This window comes from Corvus brachyrhynchos, unplaced genomic scaffold, assembly GCF_000691975.1.
Source record: "Corvus brachyrhynchos isolate BGI_N302 unplaced genomic scaffold, ASM69197v1 scaffold671, whole genome shotgun sequence".
In the NCBI taxonomy this organism is placed as follows: domain Eukaryota; kingdom Metazoa; phylum Chordata; class Aves; order Passeriformes; family Corvidae; genus Corvus; species Corvus brachyrhynchos.
Window position 1 is genome coordinate 347,843 of NW_008236441.1, and position 14,443 is coordinate 362,285.

Below are 14,443 nucleotides of genomic sequence, written 5' to 3' on the forward strand. Positions count from 1 at the left end.
CGGCGCGGCCGCCAGCAGCGGGGCCGCTGAGCTGGCCCGGGGCAGGGCTTTGGGGGAGGCACTCACACAGCCCCGCACATCCTCCCGCGCCTGGGTGAAGAAGTCCAGGGGCCGCCGGCGCACCTCGGCGAAGCTGGGCACAGCGGGGAGCTCCAGCATGGCGGTGGTGAGGTTCAGCTCGGCCGTCACCAGCACCACTCGGTCGGACATCTGTGGGCGGGAGTGTCCTGGTTAGGGACCCGAAGCACCAGGGCTGGCAGATGGGGGTCTCGAGGACCTGCCCGGGGGTTCAGGGGACCGGCCGACAGGAGAGGTGTGCCCCCTTCTTACAGCATCACTTCACACGTACCGGCAAGTCTACTGCATTCCATTTCCGGTGGAAGAGCCTGGTGTTGCATTTGTGGTTGTTCACCTGCAGGCATAAACCAAGAAAGAGACTGAAAAACGCGCATCGTGACTTCTGGCAATGTTGTACAACCCTGGCCAGCTTTGACGAGTTTGAAACCAGGACAAAATTTGGCCCAGCATCCTTCATGTCCCCAGACACCCTTGGAAAACATCTTACTCATCCCCAAACTGCTGCAGAAAACATGCACCTTGTCACTCAGGTCTTGAATTCAGCATCCCCTCTCCCTTGCCCCCCGCCACCCCACTGTCCCCTGTTGCCAGCAGTACTCACAAACTCTTTTCTCATCTTGTCCACAGCCTTCTGTTCCTCGGGTGCAATGTTCTGGTACTTGGACAGCCTGCAGCCCTTCCTCAGGGTGTCATGGGGAAAGGCAGCCCCCAGGCTGACCCCCAGCACCAGCACGAGCAGTGGGGTGAGGCTGAGGCACAACATTTTGTCGAGGAGAGCTTGACAGTCAGCGATGGATTACGATGGGTGAGGAGGCTGCGGTGCCAGATGCCAGAGAGGATGAACCGGAGGACTCCAGGCAGGATTCGCTAAATTTCTGATGCAGAGGTGCCTGACAGGTGCCACGGGTGGCTTGTTCAGACGTGGAGCTGCTTCACCTTGCTCACTGTGGCTGCCTTGCTGCTCCATCTCCAGCTTTTTATTCCTGCGTGGTGCTTTCATATTCATAGGAAAACCCAGCGCTGGTAGAGCTGGAAACAAGAAAATGAAAGTGGTGGAGGGAATCTCCGCTCTGTTACCTGCACTGCTGCCTCCAGCCCTGCTGCCTGCTCTGCCTCCACCTGGGATGCTGGAGGATGCTCGGGCTGCTTCCAGCACACACACCCTGCGAGGGGGCTGGGGGGGACGCTGCTGTCAGGCTGAGTGGCTGACAAATGGGGGGGACACCAGCATGACCCAGCCCCACCCCACGCTGAAAGCTGCAGGAGACACCTGAGGACAGCAGGTTCCGGGGGAACAGGAGGGCTTTGGTGCCTCCTGAGTGGCAGCAGGAGTTCATGCCTCAGTTTCCCCGTGGGAAAGGCCATGTTGGGGAGGGGGCACTGCACAGTCCAGGCTGCAGGCATGAGCTTTATGTCTGTGTTATCCTGAGGAACTAGGCTCACCACCAAAGCAGGGAAAAAGGTGAAAGCAGAAGCACTTCCACCTTAAGTTTTCCTGGTGGGACACACAGTTGTGGAGGGAGATGTGGATGAGCAAGGCTGCCACCCTACAAGCCACTGGAGCTGGCTGGGGTTTCCTCCCTGTTTAGCCTGGAGACACAGACAGGGTGTATTGACATCCCTCTGCTGACAGAATGGTTCGGCACACTGTCCTTCCCTCAAAGGAACCTCCTGTGGTGGCTGCTGTGCTTTTAGTCTCACACATTCATCAAGCATTAAATATAAAAGATTAGGGCAATACCTGGATCTAAGAAGCAAAGACAGTAAGAAGTAACAGGCATAAGTGCACTTTGCAGGGCCTTGCACAGTGGCCACAGAACACTCCAGGAGGAACCAATTTTTAATATTCATATTTGGAACTAAGGGGCGGATTTGAAAGAGTCCAAGAAAAGCAGAAAAGTTCTTGTGTAAGCATGTGTAAAGGTACACCTGCGGGTGAGCAGAGTGGCATGGATGTGGTCATGGAGGTGGGCTGGGACCTCTTGACATCATCCAATCCAACCCTTGCTCTGGCAGGATCAGCTGGCACAGGTTGCCCAGGACGGTGACCAATTCTGAGTACCTCCAAGGATGGAGTGGACACTTCATGACCTCTCTGTTTTTCTTGTGTTCAGATGGACTTCCCCTGGTTCAGCTTGTGCTGTGCTGTCATTAAGCACCACCAAGAGCCCCCAAGGCTCCTCTCTCAGCCTTTCCTCATACCAGAGATGTTCCTGTCCCTCATCTTCATGAACTTGACTGGACTCCTTCCAGTCCCTGCCACATCTCTTTCCCACTGAGGAGGCCAAAATTGGACCTAGCACTTCAGGGGTGGCCTCACCAATGCTGAGAAGAGGGGAGGAAGCGCCTTCCTCAGCCTTCTAGAAACACTCCCCCCAGTGCAGCCCTGGATACTATTCACCTTCTTTCCCACCAGGATACCTTCCTGGCTCATGTTTAACCTGGTGCCCACCAGAACCCCCAGGTCCTTTTCTGCCGTGCTTGTTTCTATCCGGGCAGCCCCAGCATGTCCCGGTGCATGGGGCTGTTCCTCCTCAGGTGCGGGACTTTGCCCTTCCCCTTGCTGAGCTTCTGAGGTTCCCATCAGCCCATTTCTCCAGCTTGTTGAGGTTCCTGTGGACAGCAGCACCATGACACAGCTGGGTCATCCACTTCTCCCAGTTTGGTGTCACCACTGAACTTGGTACAGAGAGAGTCCCCTGTGCCTCATCATCCAGATCATTAATGAAGAGGTTGAATAGGACTAGCTGTTGACTCACAGGGTCCATCCAGCCCTTCCTGAGCCCTTCCCCTACTCCAGCAGCATCCCAGAGGGCTCAGGTCTTTCCTGGAAAACCATGGTGGAGATGAAAATGAGAGTGGGTTCATTCCACTTTGTCCAAAGCACAGACACAGCTTGGAGAAGAGCCAGGACAGCAAAATGTGGTGCTAAAGCCCCAGAGTGTGGTGGGCGTTAGGTTTTCAAGTCATGGTGTGGCCACTGGACCAGGCTGCCACCCAGGCACTCATGCCAGCCTCCCTCACAGCAGCAGGTTAGGTGAGGTCAGTAATTAAAAGCCTGAGCCTGGCGTGTGCTGGGGTCCCTTGTCCGCCCTCTTGGTGAACAGAACAAGGGATCTGTCTTTCCTTTCCCTCCCACTGAAGAAACCCACAGAAGATTAATTTTTATTCAACACAACAAAGTTCATGTTCAATTTAATTGTGAAATACAAGTCCAAACCAGCATAAATAACTCCACTTCTGTCATCCCAACAGGCACAGCTCAGTTGGAATAGAGGGCACCTTAGCAGAAAATCCCAACAGATGTAAAATAAACGTGGCCCCCAGTGAAAGAGGGGTGATCCACCACCACCCACTGTCCCACACCCCCAATCCCTGCCGAGACACTTTCAGGCCACCCGCCGGGTCACCGAGCAGCACCACATCCTCATGGGACAGCTTTGGCTCCTGTTTCCCATCACTGTGGCTTTTGTCTCCCAGGTGTCATTTCTGTTTGGAGAAGTAAAGCGAAACCTCATCTCTTCACACATGCAAAAGGAAATTCAGAGGCACCAAAGAAAAGCGAAAGCTGCGGGGCGAAGCCGGGCTGTGAGCGCAGCCCCCAGCACTCATGGCGGCTGGGATGGAGGGATGAGGATCTCTCCTGGGGGCCTTGCTCAGGTATTTGTGCCACCCCCAGCCATAGCCGAGCCCCCAGGTGCCTGGGATGGGGTCCTGCCATCGCGGGCTTTGGCGCACGCCTTGCACAGCGATGTCACGCTCCACCATAGCCCAGCCAGCAAAGCATGGCTGCGTTCGCCACAGCTCCTCCAAACCGTGCCAGTGCCAGCTCCCACCCTGGCAGCGGAGAGTTCCCCAAAGCCAGCACAGGCTGGGGACATCCCACTGTGCCCAGCAGAGTCTGCAGGGCACTGGGGACCCACAGTCATTCCAGTCCCAGCTGCCAATGGTGCTGTGCCCCGAGAGCAGCTCAGATGGCGATGATGGAGCACCTTCCTCAGGTTCACCCAGCCTGAAGGCTGGAGCCACTCGAGCTTGCTTGGAGCAAGAAATTCCAGGTATGTGGGAATTCCAGGTGTGTGGGATTTCCAGGTGCGAGAACAAAAGTGAAACCTGACTGTGGATGGGGCTGGCATCAGCACTGGGTGAGGCAATCGCTCTGTGGTGACTCATTGGCTCCTTCGTGTCACAAGCGTGGGAAAGCCGTTCGCCACAAGCCAAGCCACTGGAGTGAGTAAGGATGAGCCCAGATGGCTCCTGACCCCAGTGGGCCCGTCTGGGAGGAAGTGACTCCTGCTAAACTGACTACTCTGGGTAAAGAAGACAGAAAGAACAGAAAGTGTGCCCCAAAACAGCCAGCTTTAAAAATAAAACCTCCAGGTGACATGTGGGAGTCCTGCCCATGGCCCAATGGTGCTGGGACAGGGGACATCAGGTGGGCTCTGCTCATCAGTCATCACTGGACCTGTCCCTGCCAGCCCAGGATGCCAGTGCCACCAAGGTCGCCCAGCCCCACTCCATCCCCCAGAACCCTTCAGCACCGCCCAGCATGCGTGAGCTGCAGCAGCCACCTCGAGGGCTCTGCTGCAACACCGTGCACGGTGGTGATGCAATCCCTGGCGTTACCTCATGGCCGGGCACCCACTGCACCATTCCGGTGCAGGGAGGGGAAGACTTTTAATTTAAATTACAGACGTAATTAGCAAGCAGATTCAAACTTGTTTTAAACTTAAAGTGAGGAAAAAACACAAACACTTCTTCCCCAGAGCCTTTTTGCCAGCACTGTAGAGACACAGGATGTCTCCTCTTGGGGGACCCCTCCTTACCCTGGAATGCCTGTGGGGGATGCACCTCACAGGGACCAGCCCTGCCAGCAGAGCTGGGGCTTCCCCGGCCCAGGCAGCCAGACAGGCCCTCAGCATCACAGCAGTGGTGTCACCCCGTGCTGTCCCGGGCAGGAGAGACCCCTCACTCTCACCCACCAAGGAAGGCCTGATGGCTGCTGCTGGCTCATACCCCATCTGCACCTGGAGCAGCCCCTCAGCCAGTGACAGCAGGGCTTGATCCAGTATTGCTGCTCCAGCAGATGGCCATGGACAGAGAGATCAGCCTCCCAGCCATGATGGGCTTCCCACGCCATAGATGTCCTCCTGAGACCCCATCACCCTCCTGGGGGACACAGTAGGGGCAAAGCCTTTGCTCCCCACCCTGGGAAGCTGAGGGGAGCTCAGTCAGGACCCTGAGAGCCCAGGACCTCAGCAGAAGTACCTCCAGCCCCCTTCAGGTGCACTCTCTTGGGCAGGGAAGAGAGATGGCACTTTGCCTTTCTTAAGAATGCACTGACATAGAACAGAGTGAGGGCACAGCCCTTCCCATGGTTTCAGGGAAGCTTTCTTGCCAAGGACAGGAATTACAGGAAAGGGAAAGATCCATGCAATGGCTGGGCCTGGACCTGAAATAGCCAGAAAGCAAACACGAGGTGACCCGTGCCAGGGTGTGCCCAGCCCCCTTGCCCCTCCCCAAAATGCAGCCTCTAATCTTCCCTTTGCAGCATGGGTGGGTGATAGGGGCACAAACCTGCTCTCCTTCAGCAGTGATCCCATAAAGGCTCCTGAGCTGTGCTGAGGGGCCTCACTAGGGCCAAGGCAGTCCTGGGGCAGGAAAGGTGCTGATACACCTACACCAGCCAGCAAGGCACCAGGGATGGGGGCACATTGTGGGTGAGAACAGCCCCTTTCCAGGGCAGCCTTCAAAGACAGTGCCCAGGTCCTCACTCAGGGGCAGGGAAAGGGGTCAATGGCCCTTTCCTACCCAGAACCCACCTTCCCCATGGAGCAGAAGGGCACTGAGGGCATCAGGACAGCCAATGTAGCACAGTTCTTTCCAGCCCAGTGGGTGCTCCACAGCCTCTTTGTAAAACAGGAGCCACAGGCAACATTTTCTCAGCTTGATTTTTAATTGTTATTAATGGTGTAAGAAATGCAGTGAGCTTCTCAGCTGTGAATCTCTTCCCCATATTATCAGACCAGCAGTCCAAAACAGGACCCTTCCAGTGCCAAGAGAGCAGCACTGGGCAGACTGCAGGACCAAGGTGGACAGGAACCTGAGGGGCATAAAATCCCACCTGCTTTCCACAGACCAAAATTTCAATCACCAAAATCAGCACCAATCTTCCCAAGGAATACGAGCGGTTACAAGCAGGGTTTTAGGAGATAGCCCACCTTCTCCCTCCATTGTAGCACCATATCAGGAGAAGAGTTTACTCTCTCAGCACCCCTTGCACCCCAGCACGCAGACATGCCTCACCCAGAACTCCACTGGGGTCTCACGAGAAGAAACTCCCATTGTCTCCAGCATCCTGAAAGGAGAAGCAGAGGAAGGGTCTCACCCTGCCCAGACAGCTCCCACCTGAGCAACACCCACAACCACAGACAGGTCTTTTCCAACCACAGCACAGAGGTGGGGATGGCAAATGTTTCCAACTGCTGCACAAGGGTTGTTCTGCTCAGTGAATAAGTGAGCTGGATGCCTCCCCTTCCCAGCAGGCCCTTGTTGGGGCTGAAACAGATGGGTGAAGATGCAACCACCAGTATTTTTCATGCCCTTTGCTAGCTGAAGCAAGGTAAAGCAACTCAAGATAGTCTCATGTCAGAGGTTTCCTGGATTCATCAGTGCAAGCACATCCTACAGCTACATAGACTTAAAATTTAAGGATCTGCTGTTTAACCCCTGACAAGTATCCACCCCTGGGGGAAAGGAGGGAGCACATCCCTGCACACTCACTTGCAGCTTTGAAGGGGCCTGCACAACCTCCCTCTGCATGCACTGTATAGGACAGGTCCTCTAGATCCTGCTTGTTTTCCCAAGCGGTTTCCTCACCTCTTTTCAGTCTCTTGGAGGAGGGACGTTGCAGCTTTAGGGTCATTCTTCATAAAGGTTTGATATGGAGAGGCAGACTCCATGTAACCAACCACACCCTCAACAGTCATGGGAATTTGGTCATAGATATCAGTGATTCTACAAGAGACACGGGGAAGAAAGGAGCATTTGCAAGTTGAATCTCAAAGGCAGGGGAGCACGGACAACAGGTTGACATAGTGGTGAATAAAGTATCTGGCACCATCAGAGGTGGTTCTGCTCACCTCTTCTTGTCTGGGAATGGCAGGGCCTCGAAGATCTCTTTGTAGTCTTCCAAGACATATTTTAGTCTATTATGTGCGTATTTTAAAATCGTGTCCCAGCACTGTAAAGACAGTGTATTAAAAACAAACACAAAACCACGTGAAGTTCTCAACTGCCACTTAACTCAGGTTTGGGCCTACATCTGATACATTCATATGTGTCCTTTTTTTAAAAACTACTTGTTGCATTAAAATACACCAACATCTTACAATACATCTTGCTTAGTGTCAAGAATTCAAGGATCCTATTATAGAAATAAAGGTCCTGTCCTCCCTACACAGCTCTTACTCATAGTGGAAAGTCTCCTTTTATCCAATTGTTAAAACACCCTTTGTCACAAAAGATTACTAAACAAAAGACCTCTTCCCAACAGTTTCTACTTCCCATTCTTTTCACTGTGATCAGGGCAACAGGAAAAGTCTCTTGGACAATACCAGCCCCCAAATCTGCTCTGGCACCCTTCTCACCCCCACCAGAGTCTGCCCTGTCAGTCCTCATTGGTCTCTCCTCATGATCCAGCCAGCCCTGTGTGGGAACCTCTAAATCCTGCCTCAGCCTTATCCCTGCATTTACTCATCCTTCTTCCCCATCCTGCATTAGGATTCGTCTTGCCATACCCCCTCAGTCCCACTGCTTTTCTCTCTGCATCCAAGTGCTACACATCTCCCCCATCCTGAGGTTTTCCCAGCTCACCTCCCTGAAGACTTTGGTGAGCTTTTCGGAGCAGTCTCCATAGCGCAGGCTCATGTCCACGGTGTAGGTGCTGAGGGCCACGCAGCCGCCCGGCTTCACCACCCGCTCGGCCTCCCTCATGAACTTGGCAATATCAAACCAGTGCGCGGCCGTGAATGAAGTCAGGACATCCACGGAGGCATCCTGGAATGGCAGCTCCTCTGCAGGGCACACACTGCAAGGAGCAAGGGAAAAAGCCACATGCGATACGGTGTAGGAACCCAGAGTGCCAAGAATATTTCTCTGCCTGTTTTTAAGGGTTCTTACCCCCCTGAACAACACTGTTTTGACCTCCAACCTTGGAAAAAACTGCCTACAATCAGACAAGAACTAGAAAATACAGTGGTGTGAATTAGGTGATAGACTACTGTGTAAGATTGTCACAGGCTGAAAAATTTAGAGGTTTTGGGCTTCTCTTTGTAGCAAATAGATAAGAGCAAAAAACATCAAAATGGAGGATTGTTGTTGTTCTCCAAACCTTCTTCTTCTTTTACTACTCCATATTCTGCAGTAAAAGTAAACTGGGATGATTGGACACAGAATTCCACAGTTCCTGGCCATGTTACTGAATAATTGGTAGAAAAGTAAAAATAATATAAGTTTTTAGTAACCATTGGTTAAATTATCTTTAAAAGGCTGTGTAAATCTTGATAATCGGACTTCTCTCCTGCTTTCTGTGCTCTGTGTTGAACCTGGGTCACGCTGGTGGCTCTGTTTCTCTGATAAGACTTAATAAACAACTATCTGGCAGCTCTGAAACGCCAGGAAAAGTCTCAGTTTATCTTTTGGAACTCCTTGCAAGGACTTCAAAAATATTCTCTCCCATCAGGAGGGATTTGATTTACAGCACGGTTCAGGGTGAATATGGGAATTACAGAGTAGGACATGAAGTCAGGGAGTATTTTTTTGATGGTTTGGGATGCAAGACCATGGCTGCTGGAAGTCTAGGATAATGCCTATTCACACCAGGAATTCCATCAAATGAAATCTTTGGTGCCAACTGGCTCTTGCAACAGTCCTACTCACAAACCACCATCTCCATGTGAGGACCCCAATTTTGCCTTCAGCTGAGCGTGCCCTCCTGACACTCACAGGTAGGAGATGTTGGGCATGCAGGGCGTGTCCTTGGCCTCCTGGATCTGCGCTTCGCTGATGTCCGTCCCCACCACCTTCTTGAAGTGCTCCCCAAGGAAGTGGGTGCCTTGTCCAGACCCACAGCCAACATCCACCGCCAGCTCTGCAGGGATCACCTTCTGCAGGGAGGAGTAGATGTGTCTCAGTGAGCAGCCACCCAGTTCCTGTTCTTTTACCCCATTCCTTCCCCAGCACCCGCTCAGGAACAGCCTTGGCATGGCAGAACCTGCAGAAAGCCTCTTCTTGGCCCCCATGTGGCCTTTAAGCCCTGCTGATTTATCTTTCCCTGAGGCACCAACCAAGGCGACACTCCCAGCTTGTAAACACTGCCACCCACAATTAAATACTCCTTGGATTTTTCCTACAGCCTGGCCATACCACACTCACCTTTTCCTGCATGTAGGAGAGGATGGCCTGCTGCAACTCTTTGCCTGGCGCAAACCTGTATTTCTGGTAGACGACCGCATGCTGTCTGCCCTCGAACATCTGGGTGGCCATGCTTGGCTGACCTGGCACCTGGCAGGAGGCAGCAAGCCGGGGATGTCACACGACACAGAACTCCTGCCGCTTCCTTAGCCCGTGACCGCAGGCACTGAAGCCTTCAGTTCCCCGCAGGGCCCCGGAGAGGACTTTGCCCGTGAGGCTTCAGCAAGGGAGCGTTAACCTGCTCTCCAAGAATCCCTCCCACAGCCCTGAGCTAATACCAGGAACAAACCAGCGGCGTCCGACAGGAAAAGCTTTCCAGGTTTTTTTACACACTCCATAAGGAGTGTTTAACTCCTTTGCTTCCCCCACCCACCCGGGTGTTTTCTCAAGTAAATCACCATTGCTGGAATATCTGTGAATTTGGTGGTGACCGAGCAGCGAAGCTGAAAACTACCAGCAAAACAGGGTTTTTTTTGTTTTAAGGAAATACGTGTTTTAGTATTAGCAACACAATCCCAACTCCACCTTGCGCTTTCTGAACCATCTGCTGGTTTTCGGCCCTTCTCGCCCAGGAGCCACTCAAAGTCTCTCGCCCCACCGAGCCCATCACCACGCGTGGAGGCGAGCGGAGCCCTTCGGCCTCCGCACAGCTCAGCCCCGGGGAGCCACGGCAGCTCTCCGGGCACGGCGCTCCCCCGTCAGCCCCGGGCGCTCCCGGCGCGGAGCCCGGGCTCATCACGGCGCGCCGGAACGCTCCCGGCCGCATCCTGTTTGTGTCGGTGCCCGAGCAGGCGCCGGCCGAGGCGGCGGCAGCTCCCGGGGCCCACCGCGAGCACTGCTAGGAGGGCTCCGTGCCCCCTTTCCCGGGGAAGGACACCCGCTCGTGTGCCGGCAGCGAGCGAGGTGGGCAGAGGGCTCAAGGGCAGCGAGTTTATCGAGCACAAATACATCGGAGATCAAGGATTATTTTGCCTTCATGCAGGAAGAGATGCTCAACCAGCTCAGGGCTGGAGCTCGCAGCAGGGAACAGCAGCGCTGCCAAAGCGCTGCCTGGAGGGATCCTCCCAGTGCTTTCCGTGCGCTCAGAGGACCCTTCTCCCCGCAGCCACCCCCGCTCCTTACCGTCGGCAGCACCCGCAACAGCGGCTCCCAGCACCTCCCAGTCCAGAGCTGCGGGGCCGGGACGAAGGGGAAGGCGGGGGAAAGCGAGGAACGGCCAACCCCGCCCCCAGTACCGCCCGCCTCGGCAGCGCAGCCCCGCTGCTCCCCCTGCCCAGCCGGGGCGGTGTCGGGGGGCAAAATCCAGAAGGCAAGTTCAGGAGGCTCAATCCCACCGACATCCTGGAGCCCCAGAGCCGAGCCTTGGCCTTCACACAGCTCTGTGGTTACTAATTACAGCTTTCGAAATGCCTACGGATCCTGGGAGTGCTCGGCAGCCTCCACATCTCAGGAAGCAGATGCAGAGCCCAGAAGATGCTGCGAGGTAGCAGAACAGAGTTCAAATGCTGCAGGCAGCTAAAGCTATGCCTACAGAGCTCTGTCTGTGCTGAAATCCAGCAGAAAGAGAAAATGCAGCAGGAGCCCCCAGCAACAGAACTTAAAGAGCTCAGAATGGTGGTATTTCAGAACTAAGCAGTTTGCCCTGATTTGGGGCAGGATTTCACCCCTCCCTCAGGAGAGTAGTGTTAAATTCATGCAGCTGAGGCCAACGGAGCCGTGGTTTGCTGGAAGCACAGTCCCTTCAGTTTGTACTTTGCACAGGAGTCAAAGGTCCATGCTAATTAGCACAGACTTTAAGCCACTCCTAATTTTAAGAGAAAGCAGTGAACTTACTCAAGGACTGAAGACAGGGGCCAGCTTGAAGCAGTTTGCTAAATCAAAGCATGGGTTGGAGGTCCCGGGCTTGTGTCCCAAATGTTTTATTTGGGCCACCTGCTGCTTAACCGTGCAGGGGTGTGCCTGCACCAAGAGAAAACACTGTGCAATCACCAAATGCCCCTGTGTTTTCATAACCCAGCTCTTTGGGGTTTGGACACCCCCATTTTGGCTGTATTTTGCTGAGAGCATGACTGCAGGCAGGAAGGGATGGTGTCCCAGGCCTCAGTCACCTGCCCTGGTCCGAACTCTGTGGTCCCTGGGCTGCTCTCATGGGCAATGCACGGGTGATGTTTAACTGGGGATCTTCCGGCTACAGCTGACACCAAACACCTGCAGGAAAACAAAACACCAGCCAGGCATGGGCTGCAAATGGCACCAAGCCTTTCCTAAGCTCTCCCAACCTTTGGCACACTGGATTCAGCTGCCTTTGACTCCCTACTTCCCTACTCCAAGTCTATTGTCCTCCCCAAGGGACAGCTGCTCTCTGATGGCCCTGCACTATGCAGCAGTAAATTGGTTTCCTTGATCTTCGGGTTGCTGAGCCTTAGGCCAGATGTGGGTTTGAACACCAGGCACAGAGGACCAAACACTGTCCATCATCCCTCCCTGCCCACTTATTACATCCAAAGGCTTTAAGGAATGCCAAAGTGCCCTAAGGTCTTCCCGATTTGTTCCGCAAACCTTCAGGCCCCATGGATTTGAATTATATAGCAGGGTCCTGGATTAATAGACCTTCACTGGGAATGCATCTCACTCTGAAGTTTACTAAAACTGAAAAAAATAATCTATTTTAGGGGGGAAAAAAGCCAAAGGAGATGCCTGCCAGTCCTCCTGTGTCACTTGGTATTTTTCAACAAAGGGTTTCCCTGTGGATGGATTGCTTGGAACTAAAGGAAGAGGAGGCAAATAGCACCATTACCCAGCTACATTTAATTTACAAATTTTATTATTTTAAATTTCATTTCAGCTTTGATAGACTTAGAATCTCTTTGCTGGACCACATGGGAGGGAGGATACCCAAAAGGCTGGGTGGGCTGGGGTCCCCCTCCCCATCCCCAGGATCCCCTGGAGAAGCCAGTCATATTTCTCTTACCTTACGGAAAACTTGATTTGATTTTAAGATCCCATGAAGGCTTTAGCTCTCGGGAGACTCTCCTCTGGTTATTTGTTCTCTGATGGAAAAGGAGCAAGATTTATTATCACAACGAAGAATAAAGGGATTGGGAAATAGTTGGTATTTCTTCAAGGATCTTTTTAAACCTAGAGGGCTCAGACTTTAAATTAATGAAGAACATAATTCTCTTGGCTTAAAAGCAGTGGGGTATGGATAAAGCTCCTTGTAGGGAAGAGAGCTATCCACAAATCAAGGATGTCTCAGTCGATGTGTTAGAGCTGTGCCTCAAGATCTCAGCTGGGATCGGGCTATCCCTGGCATTTGCAATCACTGCTTGTGTCAAAAGAAAGCCCAGATGAAGAGACCTAGATGGTCAGCCGGAGAGGAGAGGGAGAAGGGAATTCCTGCAGCACTGACTATTTTGGGGAAGTGCATCCGTGCCGTGCAATTGGCGGATCCTTGCAATCGCAGCCGGCAGTGGCTGGTGATTGTCGTGCTCCAGCACACAAAAGGCTGGAGGGGAAACAAAGGGAGGCAGGGACACGCTCAAGGGCAGAGGAGGAAGCCTGCAGAGGAGAGCGCCCTTGGCTTTGCAGTCCTGCCTCGCCCCTCGGCTCATCCGGCCATAAATCCTTCCTGATGGAATGATTGATGAATAGCGCGGGCGGGAGCTGGGAACACGGAGAGCAAAGCCCAGCACTGGGGGCTTCCAGAAACAATAACAGCAAGTCCTTCTCCCACCGTTTCACCTTTTAATTAAGGAAGATGGGAAATCTGGTTGTGGGACCAGCGAATTAAATGAAATTTAGAAGTCACCTGAGAATCTGTGGCAGAGCAACCTGGCATCTCCCATTTCCCACGCAGGGGCCGGATCCACTGCTGATGAATTAACAATTCTGGAATAAAAAGAAGGAGAGAAATGTGAGCTCAAAATAATCTTATTTCACCTCTCCTTGCACGCACTCACTGGGCACGAGGATGTAGTAGCTGATATTATTATATCTGCTGGCATAAGCAAAAGGTCCGGTGGCGTCAGGAAGCCGCTGTACTAAAATTAAATAACTCTTGGGGATGTGCGTGGCCAAACCAGACTCAGAGCAGTTGCTCTGGGTCTGGCTGATGCCTGATGGGCTGCTCTGAAATGCAAACAAAGCTGTGGTGATTAAACAACACCCAGGACCATTTTAATTCAGCGTTTAAGCTTTTCCTTCTTGGGGTCCCAGCCAGGCATGTGATAGGAATGTAAGACAGGGAGAAAAAAAGGAGAAGGGAGTAATATTTTAGGCTCTTCTCGTCTTCCTCAAAAGGCTCTGCACCAGGAGACAGCCGAGTCCATCACCCCCTGCCCATTTCCCATTGCAGCTCCCAGGATCACAGCCCTGTGTCCCAAAAGCCAAGTGGGAACACGCCTGGAAGCACAGTGGTGCAGAGGGTTGGAAAAGGGGGATTTTTTGGTTCTGGCCATGTTGTGATAGCCAGTGATGGTCTGTTCCAGTGGGGGAACGAGGGCTGGAGGCCGCAAATGCAATGGGGCATTGAGGAGGGTGCAGGAGGTGCAGAAGGTGCAAGAGGGTGCAGCAGGGTGTGGAAGGATGTGTGAGGATGCAGAAGGATGCAGGATGTGCAGGAGGATGCCGTGGGACGGAGGCGGGCACGTGAGGATGCAAAAGAGCAGGGAAAGATGCTGCAGAAGACAAAAGGGTACAGGAAGGTTTGGAAGGATGCAGAAGGGCGCTTCAGGATGCGGGAGAGCGCAGGAGGTTGCAGAGGTGTGCAGGAGGATGCAGGAGGCTGATGCAGGACAGTACGGGAGGGTGCAGGAACATGCAGGAGGAAAATGCGGGAGGGCGGTTCAAGGAGGATGCGGGAGGATGCAGCAGCCCCGTCCCTGAGTTGCCG

General features: G+C 53.4%; 2 protein-coding genes across 5 annotated transcripts in view; both read right to left on the reverse strand.

Moving 5' to 3' along the window:
* The window catches only part of LOC103624338 (interferon lambda-3), a 5,569-nt gene extending 4,466 nt beyond the window's left edge, over nucleotides 1–1,103 (reverse strand). Inside the window, exons 1-3 of the mRNA XM_017747092.1 lie at nucleotides 680–1,103; nucleotides 350–412; nucleotides 7–210 (exon numbers count right to left, since the gene is read on the reverse strand). Of these exons, the coding sequence (XP_017602581.1) occupies nucleotides 7–210; nucleotides 350–412; nucleotides 680–841 (429 nt within the window). The 5' untranslated portion in view covers nucleotides 842–1,103. The remainder of the gene's footprint in view (nucleotides 1–6; nucleotides 211–349; nucleotides 413–679) is intronic.
* Nucleotides 1,104–3,240: 2,137 nt separating this feature from the next.
* On the reverse strand, nucleotides 3,241–11,212 carry LOC103624326 (putative methyltransferase DDB_G0268948). Of its 4 annotated transcripts, none has more exons than XM_017747129.1 (8): nucleotides 10,675–11,212; nucleotides 9,514–9,642; nucleotides 9,085–9,245; nucleotides 7,954–8,167; nucleotides 7,221–7,321; nucleotides 6,958–7,095; nucleotides 6,300–6,436; nucleotides 3,241–4,388 (listed from the first exon to the last, which is right to left on the reverse strand). In XM_017747129.1, exons 2-7 carry the CDS (start codon nucleotides 9,622–9,624, stop codon nucleotides 6,346–6,348), a joined length of 816 nt encoding a protein of 271 aa, XP_017602618.1. In that variant the 5' UTR covers nucleotides 9,625–9,642; nucleotides 10,675–11,212; the 3' UTR covers nucleotides 3,241–4,388; nucleotides 6,300–6,345. The 4 variants fall into 4 exon arrangements, with proteins under 4 accessions (XP_017602618.1, XP_017602617.1, XP_008641778.1 ...); XM_017747128.1 differs by lacking the exon at nucleotides 3,241–4,388 and adding an exon at nucleotides 6,012–6,181; XM_008643556.2 differs by lacking the exon at nucleotides 3,241–4,388 and having other exon boundaries at nucleotides 6,012–6,436; nucleotides 10,675–11,210.
* Nucleotides 11,213–14,443: the final 3,231 nt, after the last annotated feature.